The 14,559-nt window shown below is 39.2% G+C and overlaps 1 protein-coding gene across 12 annotated transcripts in view; it reads left to right on the top strand.

Moving 5' to 3' along the window:
• RBMS1 (RNA binding motif single stranded interacting protein 1) overlaps nucleotides 1–14,559 on the top strand; it is a 217,308-nt gene that overhangs the window by 175,874 nt on the left and 26,875 nt on the right. For all 12 annotated transcript variants that reach the window (XM_036422247.2, XM_036422246.2, XM_036422239.2 and 9 more), the window contains exons 4-6: nucleotides 1,513–1,604; nucleotides 10,923–11,080; nucleotides 13,002–13,081. In XM_036422247.2, the coding sequence (XP_036278140.1) occupies nucleotides 1,513–1,604; nucleotides 10,923–11,080; nucleotides 13,002–13,081 (330 nt within the window). The remainder of the gene's footprint in view (nucleotides 1–1,512; nucleotides 1,605–10,922; nucleotides 11,081–13,001; nucleotides 13,082–14,559) is intronic.

The raw sequence follows: 14,559 nt of genomic DNA on the forward strand, positions 1-14,559 counted from the left end.
GACCCCACCCATGCAGTAATTCATGCATTGATGCATTGGGCCTCTAATTTATATATACACACTGAGTGGCCAGATTATTATGCATTCAGAGATCATAATAATCTGGCCACTCAGTGTGTGTGTATGTGTGTGTGCGTGTGTGTGTGTGTGTGTGTGTGTGTGTGTGTGTGTGTATCTGTTATAATATCTATAAATCAATTATAGGACTGATCCCTTTTCTATGCAACCTCCAAATAGTGCTTTTCTTTTACAAAAATATTCTTATCATTTAAAATTAACTTAAGCCCTGACCAGGTAGCTCAGTTAATTAGAGCATCATCCCAATATGCCAAGGTTTTGGGTTCAATCCTTGAACATAAGAATCAATCAATGAAGGCATAAAAGTGGAATAATCAAGGTTTCTCTCTCTTCTCTCCCTCTCTCTCCTTTTAAAATAAAATTGATTTAATAATAGGTTTGAGTTTCTAGAAAATCTCTGTTGATATTTTCCCTGGTACCCTGATCTTTTAAACTATGTTAAATATAATTTAGCCTTTTCTCAATAACTTAAGAGTTCCCACAGTGAAAAATCAGTGATTGCCTATTTTAATACAGTGATGCTCATGGGATTGGTTGAATCAGGAACTATGGCTCTTAAACAGCATAAATCCTGTTTTTGTATAGTTTTCCTTTTTTATTGCTTTTTACTAAATTTCACTGATAAATATCATCCGTGTGTTTACTTTATAGTAGTCCTGCCCTCAACCCAACTCCTTTTTTCTCTAATTTCCTGGTTTTGATTTGTTGTGGCCAGGGAAAATAACTGACCAGCTGGTTTAAAATGTTTATAAAGCTTTGGATAAATGAGCTTTGAACCAGGGCCTTTTATAGCAGAGTATTTGATTATTTGTTTATTTTGTTCTTAGACTTTAGGACATGTTAATTTGAGGTATCTAAAGGCATGTTTTCCTCCCTTTCTTTATTTTGAAAGGAGATCATGATGGGCTGTATTTTAGGTAAACAAGTAATGATATTTTTAACCAAGTTCTAAAAATTAGATTATACTTGGGTGTTTAAGGGTTGTACTCAATTCTTTGAAAAATAAAGTTTAGTCTAAAGAATAAACACCATTTTATTTTGGTCCTCTGTAAGGGCCATAGATGGCTTCATCTTTCTTACCAAATCATTGAAAATGCTATTTCTCTGAAGTTGATTTTTTTTTTCTTCTTTCTGTTAACTTTGGTTGGTAACTTAGATGTCATTTTTGTCAGTAAATATAGGACACCTGAAAAACAGATCTGGAAAGGAGAAAAGCTGGGTCTTTCCTTTGAAGGGAAACTTACCTGACCGTGGTAGACACCAGGGAAGGCCACCCGAGGAGGATGCCTGCTGCCTTGCCGCTCTTGAGACCCGTCAGGTCGTCATGGTTTTCATTTTTTGTTGCCTGCACCAGAAACCAAATGGAGTCATTCTTTCCCTCTTCGCATAATCGTGCAATAATGGCTTAAACACGAAGTCTGTTTTGCATTTCAGGTTACGGTTTTGTTGACTTTGACAGTCCTGCCGCTGCCCAGAAAGCTGTGTCCGCCCTGAAGGCTAGTGGGGTTCAAGCTCAAATGGCAAAGGTGAGTTGAGAGGCAGCGATCACTTCTCTGGTCCCTGACTTTGGTTCTGAAGCTGACAGATTGTTTTCCTATGGCCATTCACATGTCTCCCCTCCATCCAAACCAGCCATGGTTACTTCTGGACACATGTCCCGTAACTCCACGTCCTCAATTGTAGTTTTATGCAGTGTAAGCGGTAGTTGCTGTTTTGAATCTGTTCAAATGTCAGGCATTTTTAGACATTGGTTATTTATGAGATATAAGACTAATCTTATCTACATGAATAATATTGTTGAAGTGATATTTATGCCTTCATCTTTCTCGCCTGTGTGTAAGCTTGGGTTATATCGTACCTGGCACCTATAGTGCACTTACTAAGACATTCACATAATTATGTATTTCCCCCCATTTGTGGTCCTGGCATTGCTTTGAAAAATGTTTTCAAGCCTGAAACTCAGCAGTTTCATATTTTGTACCTTCTTTTCAAAAGGTCCAGTAATTTTACTAGTATATTATCTGGCTTCTTGAAGTACAGAGGAAAGGAGTTGGGTGCTGTCCTCTGCTACTGCTGAGTAGTAGCCTGTGATCATTCCCCAAGGAGCAGTGAGATTGCCATAAGGAAAGAGAACTTATGCAGTTCAGGGACTCTGGTAAAGAGATAAGTTACCTGAGAAGAACATAGATATTGAAGGACATATCTACAGCTACCAGGCTAGAGCATCACATAGACTAAAGGCAGCAACACAAATAAAGAATTTAAAAATTAGTGAAAGGTGTCACCTTTCTAAAGCACGCCTTGAACACTTAATGTTTGTAAAACCTGGGATTGAGTTGGACGTATTTTGTGTTTTCTTAAACTCCAGAGTACGTAGTTAAACAGAAACTGTACATGGTAAGCATCATGATTTTCAGATTATTTGTTTATAACATAGAGCAGTTCCCTGTGACATTGTTGAAAGATGGGGATTATGAGGCTTTAGATCATTTAATTGTGAAGATAAGAGTACCTGTACTGTACAATGTAGAATGTTTAATTTTTCCTCTACTTTGCCATTTTAATTCACACCAGGAAGCTCCTGCTTCCTCCTGTCATAGGTAAAATCCAGGGCAGGTTCCAGGACTTTTCTGATCGCTCTCATGACTTTAAAAAGTCCCATCAGTTTTTTCATTCATTTCAGGTGCTTCTGATTAATTTATTATTATTTATTTATTTATTTATTTATTTATTTTGTAGAACGCTTCTTGATTTTTTTCATATACAAACTTCATGGAACCTAATGAGCTTTCAGTACATTTTCATCTGTTTCCGAATGTAGTTATACCAACCTCAATACAATACTTTAAATAAGATGTTGTATGGGGAAAGTTATTCCAAACACAGTTTGTAAGGTACCAAAATCATGTGTAGGTGTTCTGAAACTGCTGAGTCAGCCGAAGAAATATATGCCTTGGATGTTGCTGTTTCTAAAAGAAATCACATTTTACAAAGCAATTGACCGCTCAGGAAGCAGTGTTTTTAAGGTTGACCTCCCAATATAACCATTTTTTTCTGTGTGTGTACACACACTCAGAGAGATTTACAGATGTAATTAGTTACGTTTTAAGAACTAGGAAAACAAAAAAGTAAATAGTTATATTTTAGGAAGTTGTGGGTTGTAATTAATGTATTATGCATTATAACCTTTTTTCCTATTTGAAATCATGTAAGACAGATTTCTAGTTGGTAACCTTTGATGCTGAATGTCTGATTTTCAAGAACACATTACTGATGTTAAATGTATGCCGCCTGTAACTTAATGTCCAGTCCTGTTTATTTGACAAAATTTGGGGTAGCGTGTAATGGTAACACTTCTCCCTTCCCCCAGCTAAAGCAGTAAGCCTGTAGTGGAATGTGATATGGTTAACTTTTTTCCTATTTCCCAAGCTTGTGTTTTTCCCACTCTTCCATTAGCTCACTAGCTGTGGTTTAATATATGGCAATGTGACTTTTAAAAACCTTACAGTGTCCTGATTAATTTGCTAGAGAGCCATGGGTAGTGATGGGTCCCAGACCCCCTCCGGTGTGGAGCAGTAGTAACAGAAGAGAAGGCTTCCTGACCTGACAGTTCTGTCATCTGGTGTTTGCTTCTCTGGCCAGACAGAGAATCTCTCCAAAGCATCCCACCCTCAAAACTGCGGGAGTTCAGAGACCTTTTATCACCATCGCCACCCCAATTGATCGTTTCCCTCTGGTCCCTTGAAGCTAGAGAATATATGTCCTCAGGCTGCTGGCCTCAGCTCCCAATTCAGCCGCTTTCTCCTGGGACCTCCTCACCCTTCATGGTAGCCTTCTTGGGAGGTTCTAACACAACGCTGGGCACCCCTACCTTGCATGCTCACATCTGAACTACGTTTTTGCCAGTTATCCGTAGGAGAGTAGTTACTTCCCAACAACGTTTATTAGGGCCCTTCAACCAGCCTTTTAGATTCCTCAAGCTCATGTTGGACATTGATCCGCCGTGTCCCACAGAACACAGTTCCAGCCCCCTGACGGTCTGTTGAAGCCCCTCTTGTCTGAATGGTGGTGATAGGAAGTAGCCCCCATGGTGAGACTCCGGCCATTATTGTGTTTCTCTCCACAGCTGTATTCATTCTCAGCCTCTCCAGTCTCTCAGAGACAGACAAGAGGTGGGTGTTCATCCGAAAGTCCCAGGCCAGGTCTCAGCCAGCTCCTGGCAGACTCTCTATAGGTGGTCTGGTTTCTCATTGAACATGGAGTGCCCGACAGCCACTCTGTTGTGTCCTCTGCTGAATGGGAGAAAGAGGCCTATTTAACAACCAGCTACAAATGTAGAGGCCTATTTAGACTGTACTTACCTCCACATCTTTTCAGTGTCTGTGCCCTTAAGTAGGATAGTTTATTAAACACACTGTTTTTGAAGAAGACTTTACAATGCAGCTAGTCAAAGCTGGACTGGATGCAATGGATGTCAACCGTGTACTTGGAACGCCAGCTTTCCTGTGAGTTGATAATGGGCACTGTTCAAAGACCTCCTTAGGAGGCTTGGTACTGTAAATAGACTAGAAAAATGATCCTTCCCTCCGTCATCTGTAGGGAAAGAACCATTCACAGGTTCAGAGCCACTGGCAGTGTGCCAACATTCTGCACCTTATGAATTTCTTCAGGTCTTTGTAAGATGACTGAGTTTCCTGGATCAGATTTCTCCCGTATTATGTCATCAAAGTTACAAAAGCTGTTTTAAATGCTAGAGAGTCCATTGATCTATACTGTTGAACCATGGATTTGAGTGTTTGGACTTCACTTAGCCCCTTCATGTTTCCTGGGTAAAGGAACACCTGCCACACAGTTTTTGGAGACACTTTTTAAAAGAAGTTTAGAGTTGGGTAATAAGGGGCCCATCCCTGCCTGCTTTCCTTTAGGGAATTGATCAGGATGCTGTAAGGTGTTGAAAATGCACACTCCCGTGTATTAAAGGTTTGTTTTGTTACATAGTCAGGAAAAAAATTAAAGAGCATTTTACTAGAGTTGTCCAGGTGGTAAGAGAGGATATATTGTTTGACACATTGGCTACCTGGGTGGAAAAGGGACTCTACACACACTTAAAACTGAATTACAAAACTGCTGATAAAGAGCATTAGACAGCCCAGCCTGTGTGGCTCAGTGGTTGAGCGTCAACCCTTGCATCAAGAGGTCACAGGTTCAATTCCCAACCAGAGCACATGCCTAGGTTGGGGACTCATTCTCAGTAAAGGGTGTGCAGGAGGTAGCTGATCAGTGTTTCTATTTCTCCCTCTTCCTCTCTTTCTAAAAAAAAAGGGGGGGGGGGGATCAAGGAGAACATACTTAAAAAAAAAAAGCATTAGACAGCAATTACTATTTTTACATGTTTTTATTTCCAGTGCCTTATTTGGTACCTGGCACATGGTAACCATTGAATGGTTGTTATGTTCTTAATCAAAGAAGCCAATTAAGTGAGAGGAAAATTTTCTTTCTAGGATGGGCAGATATTGAGAATTAAGAATGGGACATTTAAAAGTAATAAAATGATCTCTGTCCATCAAGTACCTGATGATACTTATCAAAAGGTTTCCCAAAGTCTCAAAGGCCAGTTCTGTTTGTGTTACACTTGGCGTTTATTTAAAAACGTGTGCATTTTTAGAATAAAACACCTGAAATCTATGAAGAGAAAAACTCAGAAAATGAGCTAAAAGGACATAAAACTCAAATCAGCATTAGTGATATCTGTTAGCAGAGTGACTTGTGCAGAAGCAATGCCTCCTCCTTAAGGCCGGCTTGGAGTGAGCAGATCATCATATGTACCCTGTTTCCCCGAAAATAAGACAGTGTCTTATATTAATTTTTGCTCCCAAAGATGTGCTAGGTCTTATTTTCAGGGGATGTCTTATTTTTCCATGAAGAAGAATACGGTACACATTTATTGTTAAATGAAAATAAAGGAAATTTATTACCTGTATACGGTACGGTAGTACAGTAATTGTCAACACAAACCAGACAAACTGTGAATCCTACAGTATCAAGAATTTACTCATTTATTCAATAACAATCGTCATCATCTTCTGTAACATCATCATAACAATCCAGTTCCTGAATTTCCTGGTGAATTTCTTGTGACTCCATTTCTTTCAGAATCAGTGGACCAAATCTCTCATGTTTAGCCTGGGGGGGGGGGCTTATTTTTGGGGGGATGCCTTATATTTTACTCAGAAGGAAACCTGTAAGTAGGTCTTATTTTCGGAGGATGTCTAATTTTCGGGGAAACACAGTAATATGGCTGATGGTGACCTTGCTTCCCTCCTCCCCGCCCCCATAAATAGGCAGTTAAAGGAGCAGGAATTGAATTCCCCTTCCTCACTGAGGCCCTCCATGCTTCAGGCAGTTTGCATTCACAAGCCCGTGTGAGCAGCAAGCAATCTGCTGGTTGGTGAACCTATTCAGTACAAGAGAAAACAGATGTCTGGTCTTCCTGCCAAGTCCCCTTCTTGCATTTTAGGAACCATTCCACACGCACAGGGAGGTTTTTGTTAATTTCTTTCAGATGATGACTGAGTGCCTTACACCACGCGGGACGTCCGAATCCTGCTTTTCTACTCAAATGAACATTAGTGGCCATTTATCCCTCTCACAGCCAATGTGGGATCCAGTTTTCTACTTGTTAGAGAAGCCATTGAACCCTTTCCATGGACATAAAGAGGCCTGTTGGCCCCATTTTTATGTTTGGCCACCCATAATTTATAGAAGAATTGTTTTTTCAGACATAGCATTGATGTAATAAAACAGTTATGGTTGTCACTGATTTTTAAGGAAACTAAATTACCCTCATTCAAGAACAACCCCCCACTTCCTACAGATATTGTATGTTTTGTTCCTGTGAATGGAGAGTAATTAGAATGCATGGACACCTTGAGGGTTAGATATTTCTGTAGCCAATGCTGCCAGCTTGGAGTTTTATATTGTGTGTATATTTTTAATTATTGTAACTGTGTGGTCATTAAATGACATTAGTTCTAAGGGTCATCCCAAATGAAAAACCTAATTGAATTGTTGCTATTGAAAACAAATACATTAAAATCATAAAAAATATTTATTTGTGTTTATTCTATTCTATCTCACTATCTATCAAAGAATGGGTTAAGAACTCCATTTCTTCCTGGATTCTGATTTTAGCACTTATTTCTTCATTGGTAAGCTTTCAAGGTGAATCAAGACTTTTAAAACTATTTTTTAAAAAATATTTTAATAATAGAAGCAACTCTAAAACAGATGTAGAAAGTAGTGCCTACATTGTCAGCCCTTTTAACAAACTTCACATATGACAAATTCTATGAAATTCTTAAATATTAGTCATTTGTGTTTTTATAATTATAGCTTAAAATGAAAGCCCACAATATTTATTATATATATTATGTAACATTTTCTATAACATATCTTTGCCCAAGGAGTGTTTTAATGCTCTTTAATTATGGGGTTCCCACCTGTATTCTGACTCTGACTAAGCATGATTCAGAAATCTTTCTCATTAGATAGGTTTAATCGTATTACTCTGTGCCTCCAAATGCTTCACATTTTCAGGGTGTGGCTTCCTAACTGCTGTATGTGGTCGGCAGTTCCTCCTTCCTCTTACTCCCCCCTCACCTACTGGAGTACATGAAATCACAGGATAAACATGGCTTAGCTCCCTAGAGTATGAGTATTACTTGAAAATATTAGAACAGAAATATTCTTTCTATATTAAAACAAACTTAAATAGTTAAGGGGTAGATTGCAAAATTGGCTTCCCTTGCCCACTGTCCCCCCCCCCTCCTTTTTTCAGATAAAAGCACAGGCTTCAAAGAAAATGTGCAATTTTTTCAAAGCTACTTTGGCCCTTGTCTACATACTCCTCAGGATACGTAGTCACTCTCCCTGCTGATAGCATTGCTTCAGTGGGCACGTTTAAGTAGCAATCCCTGACGAAGTAAAATCAAACTCCTTAGGTAGCCTTTCCCAATCGGGTTTCGGCCTCGTGACTTCTGCCCGTTTCTCAAATTTCAGCTCAGAGTCATGCCCTCTGAAGTCTTCCTTAATCTTCCTACTCCCATCTGTGCTCCACTGTCATTTGTACACATCTGTATCATGGTATTCATGCTTATGTTTTTATCTCCCCGACTTGGGAGACAGGACTGGAGTCAGAGCTTGTGATGAGTCTGGGTTGTGTGAGATGCACTGTCAGTGTCAATTAGCAGTGTTAGGCTGCAGGGCCCTACATACCCACCTTCAGACAGAAAGGACGGAGCCCTTCTATGTTGGCCAATTAAAGACCAGACTTCCATAGGAACAAACACTGTCTTTAGCACTGAAGGAAAATTTGGGGATTTGGAAGGTCAGAACCCACATGAAATGGCTAATCAAGGAGCTTTGTGATTAATTGGGTGAAGTTGATGAAGGTAGTGAGTGAAGTAGAAATAGGATTTTACCACTCATCCCATCTATCTCAGGAGAATTTGAAAACTTTAATGCGTAAAACCATTTTGCTTCTCCTCATACTTTGAAATATGTTATCTGTTATTGTCATGCACTTATTAAACAGATCAATTTTGATTTTTACACATTAAAGATACACTTTATGTAATGGTCATTAGGAGGTTTTACTCAGCATAAGATAATCAGTGATGCCACACTGAATTTATCTACAGCTAAAGAAAGGCAAAGATGGTTACCATTTTGTTTAGTCTGTGGAAGGGGTGAATGAGGGTAACTATTCAGCTTGCTATTGAACATTTGAGAACTTTTAATGTTTTCCTGGATCTTACCACATTGACGCAACTGAGAGTCTGGGGCACCCAGGCTGGGAGCCTGCTCTCTGTACCTTTGCAACAGGCTGGCTCCATGCTGCTGTCTGTTGAACCATGAAGTCGTAGGGACTGTACTTTCTGCTCATAGTTTCTCAGTCTTTGATAACTTTAATTCTTGGGGATACCATTTATCATTTTCTAGGATACCAGATTGTTATTTTAAATTTGACCAGAAAAATCAATGTTCAGTTTTACTGGATTATATATAAAGGAAAAGTTTCACTTCAGGGTTCATTAGTGCTACACTTGAAAGTAGAGACTTTGTACAAATCAAACATGCTCATGCAAGCATGTATTTTTAAAGCATTATGCATTTTGGAAATCTAGAATACAGTGAGTGTGCTATTTTGTTGCTAAAGCTAAAACATCAATTAATACTTCACTAATAGTGTTTATTAATGCGGACAGATAATGAGACTTCTCATGTTTTCTAAGGTTTGTGGCCAATCACAAGATTTTTTTTTAAACATATTAGCTTGTAAGAATATGTAATAAATAACTTCAAAATGCAATGGGTATTTAATTTTAAAGCATGCCTTTAACCTGTATATGAAATGTTTTTTGTACTCATTCAATAGGAACTTATGTGGCCACGGGGTAATGCTAGCAATAAAACTACTAGTCCGCAACCTGTTAAAGAAATAGCATAAGCTTGCATAATTCAGTGTGTAAAGGTACAATCTGTATATATAAAAGCCTAAGCAACCAGCTAATGAGCCAGTAGCTATGTCATGCACTGACCACCAGGGGGCAGATGCTCAACGCAGGAACTGCTGAGCTGTGGTTTACTTGGAAGCAGCAGTTCTCAGGGGATGCATGGGAAGCAGAGAGGAGGGAGCCTAATTATTGCCACGCCCTCTCACAATCCAGGATCCTTCGGAGGGTTGTAGGGGAGAGCAGGTTTCAGCCAGATCCTCTCTGGCCAGGCTGAGGGATCTCTAGTTGGTTAATATGATCAAAGGAAACCTGGTTTAAAGTTAAGCCTGATTTAAAATTAAAATTAAGGCTACCCTAATTTCACAATTGCAGAGGTGAATTTTGACTTGATAGGTTTTACCCCTGACAATTTGAACTTCAAACTCTTAGTTACATATACATAGCAGTTATCAGTTCTCGGAAAATTCTACTATATATCTTTGGTTTTCACTGATTCTACCTAAATAAAGAAAAGATAAATAGGAAATGGCCTGATTATTGATTCTTAAACTTTCACATGCAAATAAAGCACATGGAAATCTTGTTAAAATGCAGCTTTGGTCTAGTGGATTTGGGGTGGGGCCTGGGATTCTGCATTTCTATTATGCACACAGATAATGCCATCCCTGCCGGCCCCTGGATCCCTCTTTCAGTAGCAAGCACCTAGCAACCCTCCCCTCTTCTCCCTCCCCACCCCCCAAATCTGTTCTAGAGTTTAATTTTACCCAGGTTCTAAAATTTGATCTGCCTAGAGTTTATCATTTTGTATGACTTTGCGTTTTCTTTTTGTTGTTGTCGTTCATTTTGGAGCTCTCCTTTTCCTGAGGGTACCACAGCTCAAAAACAGTAAGGACTCTGCCATGGAGCAGAGGAGGGGATTTGGGCAGAGCCCCGCTGGGCTTTAGATGACTTGGTCTGGGTTGATTAGCAGTAATCGCCTTCTGTGCAATCGTGGCCTGAAATGGAGTCCTAAAAATAGTAGTAGAGCAGAGGTTGGTTATTTTGGAGAGTACCGCGGGCAGCTGAAACTTGTGGTTCCACGAGGGGATGCTCTCCAACTCAGCGTCCCTGCCAGCAGTCCCACTTCCAGATCTGCTGAGAAAGGCTCCGCCAGCTCATGTCAGACCTGCACAGGTTGTCCGGGCTTCAGATCCTATTTTTAAGTGTCCGCGGTGACTTGCAGTTCCCATGTTCTTACCCGAGCAAAGCGAGTGGTTAAATAAAAGTAGGTGTGTGAACATACCTCACCTTCTATTGGGAAGAAATGGACAATTCTCTGTTCCGTTTTAGCAACAAGAGCAAGATCCTACCAACCTATATATTTCTAACTTGCCACTGTCCATGGATGAGCAGGAGCTTGAAAACATGCTGAAACCATTTGGACAAGTTATTTCTACAAGGATACTACGTGATTCCAGTGGTACAAGTCGTGGCGTTGGCTTTGCTAGGTAAGCACAATTTCCTATTTTTATTATGCTAACAACCACAGCTCTGCTAAGTTTCGTGGGAAATAAATATTGAGCAAGAAGAGAATTTAAGTCAGGATTATGGGAGCTAGTTGCACCATGAACTTAAATAATGTGTAAATAGTGGTTTGGATTTTTCCAAATCTTTTGAAAGTTTATTTGTATTTTTGAACCCGAAGACACTAATATTTAGTGACTGAGGGCAAGGAAATATTATAACAGCAATAAATCTGAATTAGATCGGGTTGTCTATAACTTCTTCAAAATAGCAATCTCCGACTCATAAATTTTGTACAGAAATCAATATGATTTTTCTTATTAGATAGACATTTGATTCAACATCAATAAAATCAATGACATTAGATTTTTAAATAAAATATTTCAAGCTTTCAAAAAAGTAAATCAATGATATGACATCTGTGTAAGCACCAATTGTTACACCTATGGTAACATCTTACAATTTTGCTCAGATTATCTTCTGAAGGAGTAAAATGTTACAGATAGATCTAAAGTGCCGTCACTTCTTTCATCTTACTTTAGTCCCTTCCTCCCTAGGAAAGATACTTTGGTGTAGTGGTTAATTTGGTTTCCAAAGGAAAAATCTTAATTAGAAGGAGGTTTGATTTGTTATATAGTTCTAATCTGAAAGCCCATGTACAAAAACTTATTTTACATGGTGCATTATTTAGGAACTTAATACTGTGTAGTAACAGATAATGTCTGTATGTCTTATAGTACTACTTTTGATTCTGGAGGAAAAATTGCTGACATTTTACTTTTATATACTACATTATCCTATTTGAAGCCAATCACATGTTCTCCCACAGACCTGTGATATAACAAAGCAAGCATTGTTTACTGTTTTACAAATAAGAAAATTGATGCAAAGAAGGGACTTTTTTATTGTCACTGGAATATTGAGCAGTTGGAAGCCTGCAGTAGGTAGAATCGGGCCCACACGGGCAGTCAGACGTCCCTCAAGGGGTCCCAGATTTGAGAGGGCGCAGATTAGGCTGAGGGACACACACCCCCTGTGCACGAATTTCATGCACCAAGCATCTAGTTTTATAATAAAACTAAAATGTTCTGTAGCCAACTGTCACTAAGGCTGTCTTCTCCAGTGTGCACTTGATTGGCTAAAAGCATCCATGTGAAGCAATGAAAAGCTCAGTGCCATCTAAAACTTGTCACCTCTGTGGGTGTTCTTCTGAAAGCAGATCTAGTAGTTTATTTCTGTGCCCAAAGATGGAATCCAATTAAGTTCTACTGCTTTTTAAAACTATTATTACCCATTAAAACCTGGGTGTAACTCTGGGTAGTCTGGGAGAGTAGCGCCTTTTGAATAGATAATTCAGTGTTTCTTCCATTAAAGAAGCATAAGTCAAAATCACTTAATTCCCCTGAAATGTTTCTCAAGTGTTTTTAGCCCCCTGCAGATGATGAAGAATAAGTTGTGAAGTTAGGCTCCATCCTTTAATTACGCCTCCAAAGCCAGGATTAAAGGGAAGGTACATAATTGACTTAAATTTAATTTAAAACTTGAAGCAAATACAAAAACCTCATAAGGTTCTACATCCTCTGATTGACACTGGTTCTTATAGAATCTTTTGAGCCTTTCATTTTGTGATCATGTAAAGGGAAAAGCCATCTTTAAAATATTCTAGCAGACAGTGAATACACTCGTTTTTTAAACTATTTTTTTGTGTTTAATTTAATATTACGACTAATAAAGCTATTGTGTATTGAATGTCAGTTTTCCAACAAATAGATTAAAATTACACATTTGGTATGTTTGATCTTAAACAATCTAGATATAGGTGTGTGTTTTGTTTTATAATTCAGAATGTACTTGTTAACAGTTTTTTTTTTAATAAATATTTGTTTTATTTTTATGTAAATATAGGATGGAATCAACAGAAAAGTGTGAAGCCGTTATTGGTCATTTTAACGGGAAGTTCATTAAGACACCACCCGGAGTTTCTGGTATGTTGTCTAAAATGTTATCAGTGGTCTTTTTTATATAATGCATGTACAATTTCAACACATGATGACATGTCAACAACAAAAAACAAACAAACAAAAAAAACCCCACTCATTTAGCCCTTTCAAGTTATTTTTTTGGATCTACAAATAGGACTTAGAAATTCATCTCTCTGCAGACATTGGTTGTTTAAATAGAAATGGAAGCTGGCCCACCATTAAGGATCTGTCTGACTGGTAAAGCCCTAAGAAGCCTCTCTTCCTTGGATGCATAGCCATCCTCTAATCCAACTTAACACCACCCTCAACAAACCTTCATTCAGTCACATGGCTGAGGATTGTGACACTTTCTACCCCAGCTTCTGCTTTTGTTACCTCCTCCCCCACTTAGCATCTGAGCCTCAACTCCTATGGCCTTCCTGTCCACTTCCCCCCATTGCTCTGCCTGGTGGTGTCGTGACCAAGAACACCTGTAGCTTTTCATCCCAACGTCACACTATCATTCCCACTAAACTGGATCTGACATACAAAGGGATTCTTCCATTTTCACTTTTTATTGGTCCTTCTTTCCCATCCCACTTGGTCTCCAATTTTTTAACACTAAAACCATTTGTTTAGCAGCATCCTTAGTTTTCTTGTACTCAGTACCATGGTCACACCAGCCTGGCAGAAAGCTGAACTGGGTTAATCCCACAGCAGTCCACTTTTACTGCTCCTGTTACCTCCGGGCAGGGAATGGCTATCTCCAGTTTGACCAGACCCTCAGGGTCACTGGTCCTCACTCAGCTTCCCACACTTCCCTAGAAGAAGCTCTTCATCCTGCTCAATCCCCTTCTCACTCCCAACCTCCAGGCTAAGCAGATAACTTCCCTTCCTATTTGATGAATAAAATTGAGATCACCCATCAGGAATGCCATCATCAATTTTCTGCTTCCTCCCAACAGGGAGACCTATATTCACACCCATTCTTGCCTCCCCTTCTTTCCCGTCCCTTTACCCAAAGTATCAAGGACCAAGGGTTCAAAGCTGTGTCCTTGATCCCATTCTTTTGGAACCATGCTCAGTCAGGTAGCCCCTCCTTATAATTTCAATCTGCCTTTTGCTTTTATTCTTTTTTTTTTTTTTTTTTTTTTATCAAAACAAAAAACCTTTCCTTTTAATGACTAACAGATATCTGACAAAACTAGTTGGTGGAGAAAATACACAAATAATACTAGGAAAAAAAATTCTGAGCATAACTACCGTAGACATTTTTAAAAGCACAAAACTATGAACTGTTTTATGCAAATACATTATATAAAGAACCAGGGGTTGTAATATCCACAATACTGGAGGCTCGATCAAATGCCAGGCTGCACACACAGCAGGTGAGCGGGCTGAACTGTTGACCTCTCGGAGACAAAGAGAGGTGGGGCTGGTCAGCAGCAATGGCTGCTGGTGAGGCCCAGATAGAGAAGGGTGATCAGACCCTGCTTCTCTCT

The sequence above is a fragment of the Pipistrellus kuhlii genome, unplaced genomic scaffold (assembly GCF_014108245.1).
Source record: "Pipistrellus kuhlii isolate mPipKuh1 unplaced genomic scaffold, mPipKuh1.p scaffold_m20_p_7, whole genome shotgun sequence".
Lineage (NCBI taxonomy): Eukaryota > Metazoa > Chordata > Mammalia > Chiroptera > Vespertilionidae > Pipistrellus > Pipistrellus kuhlii.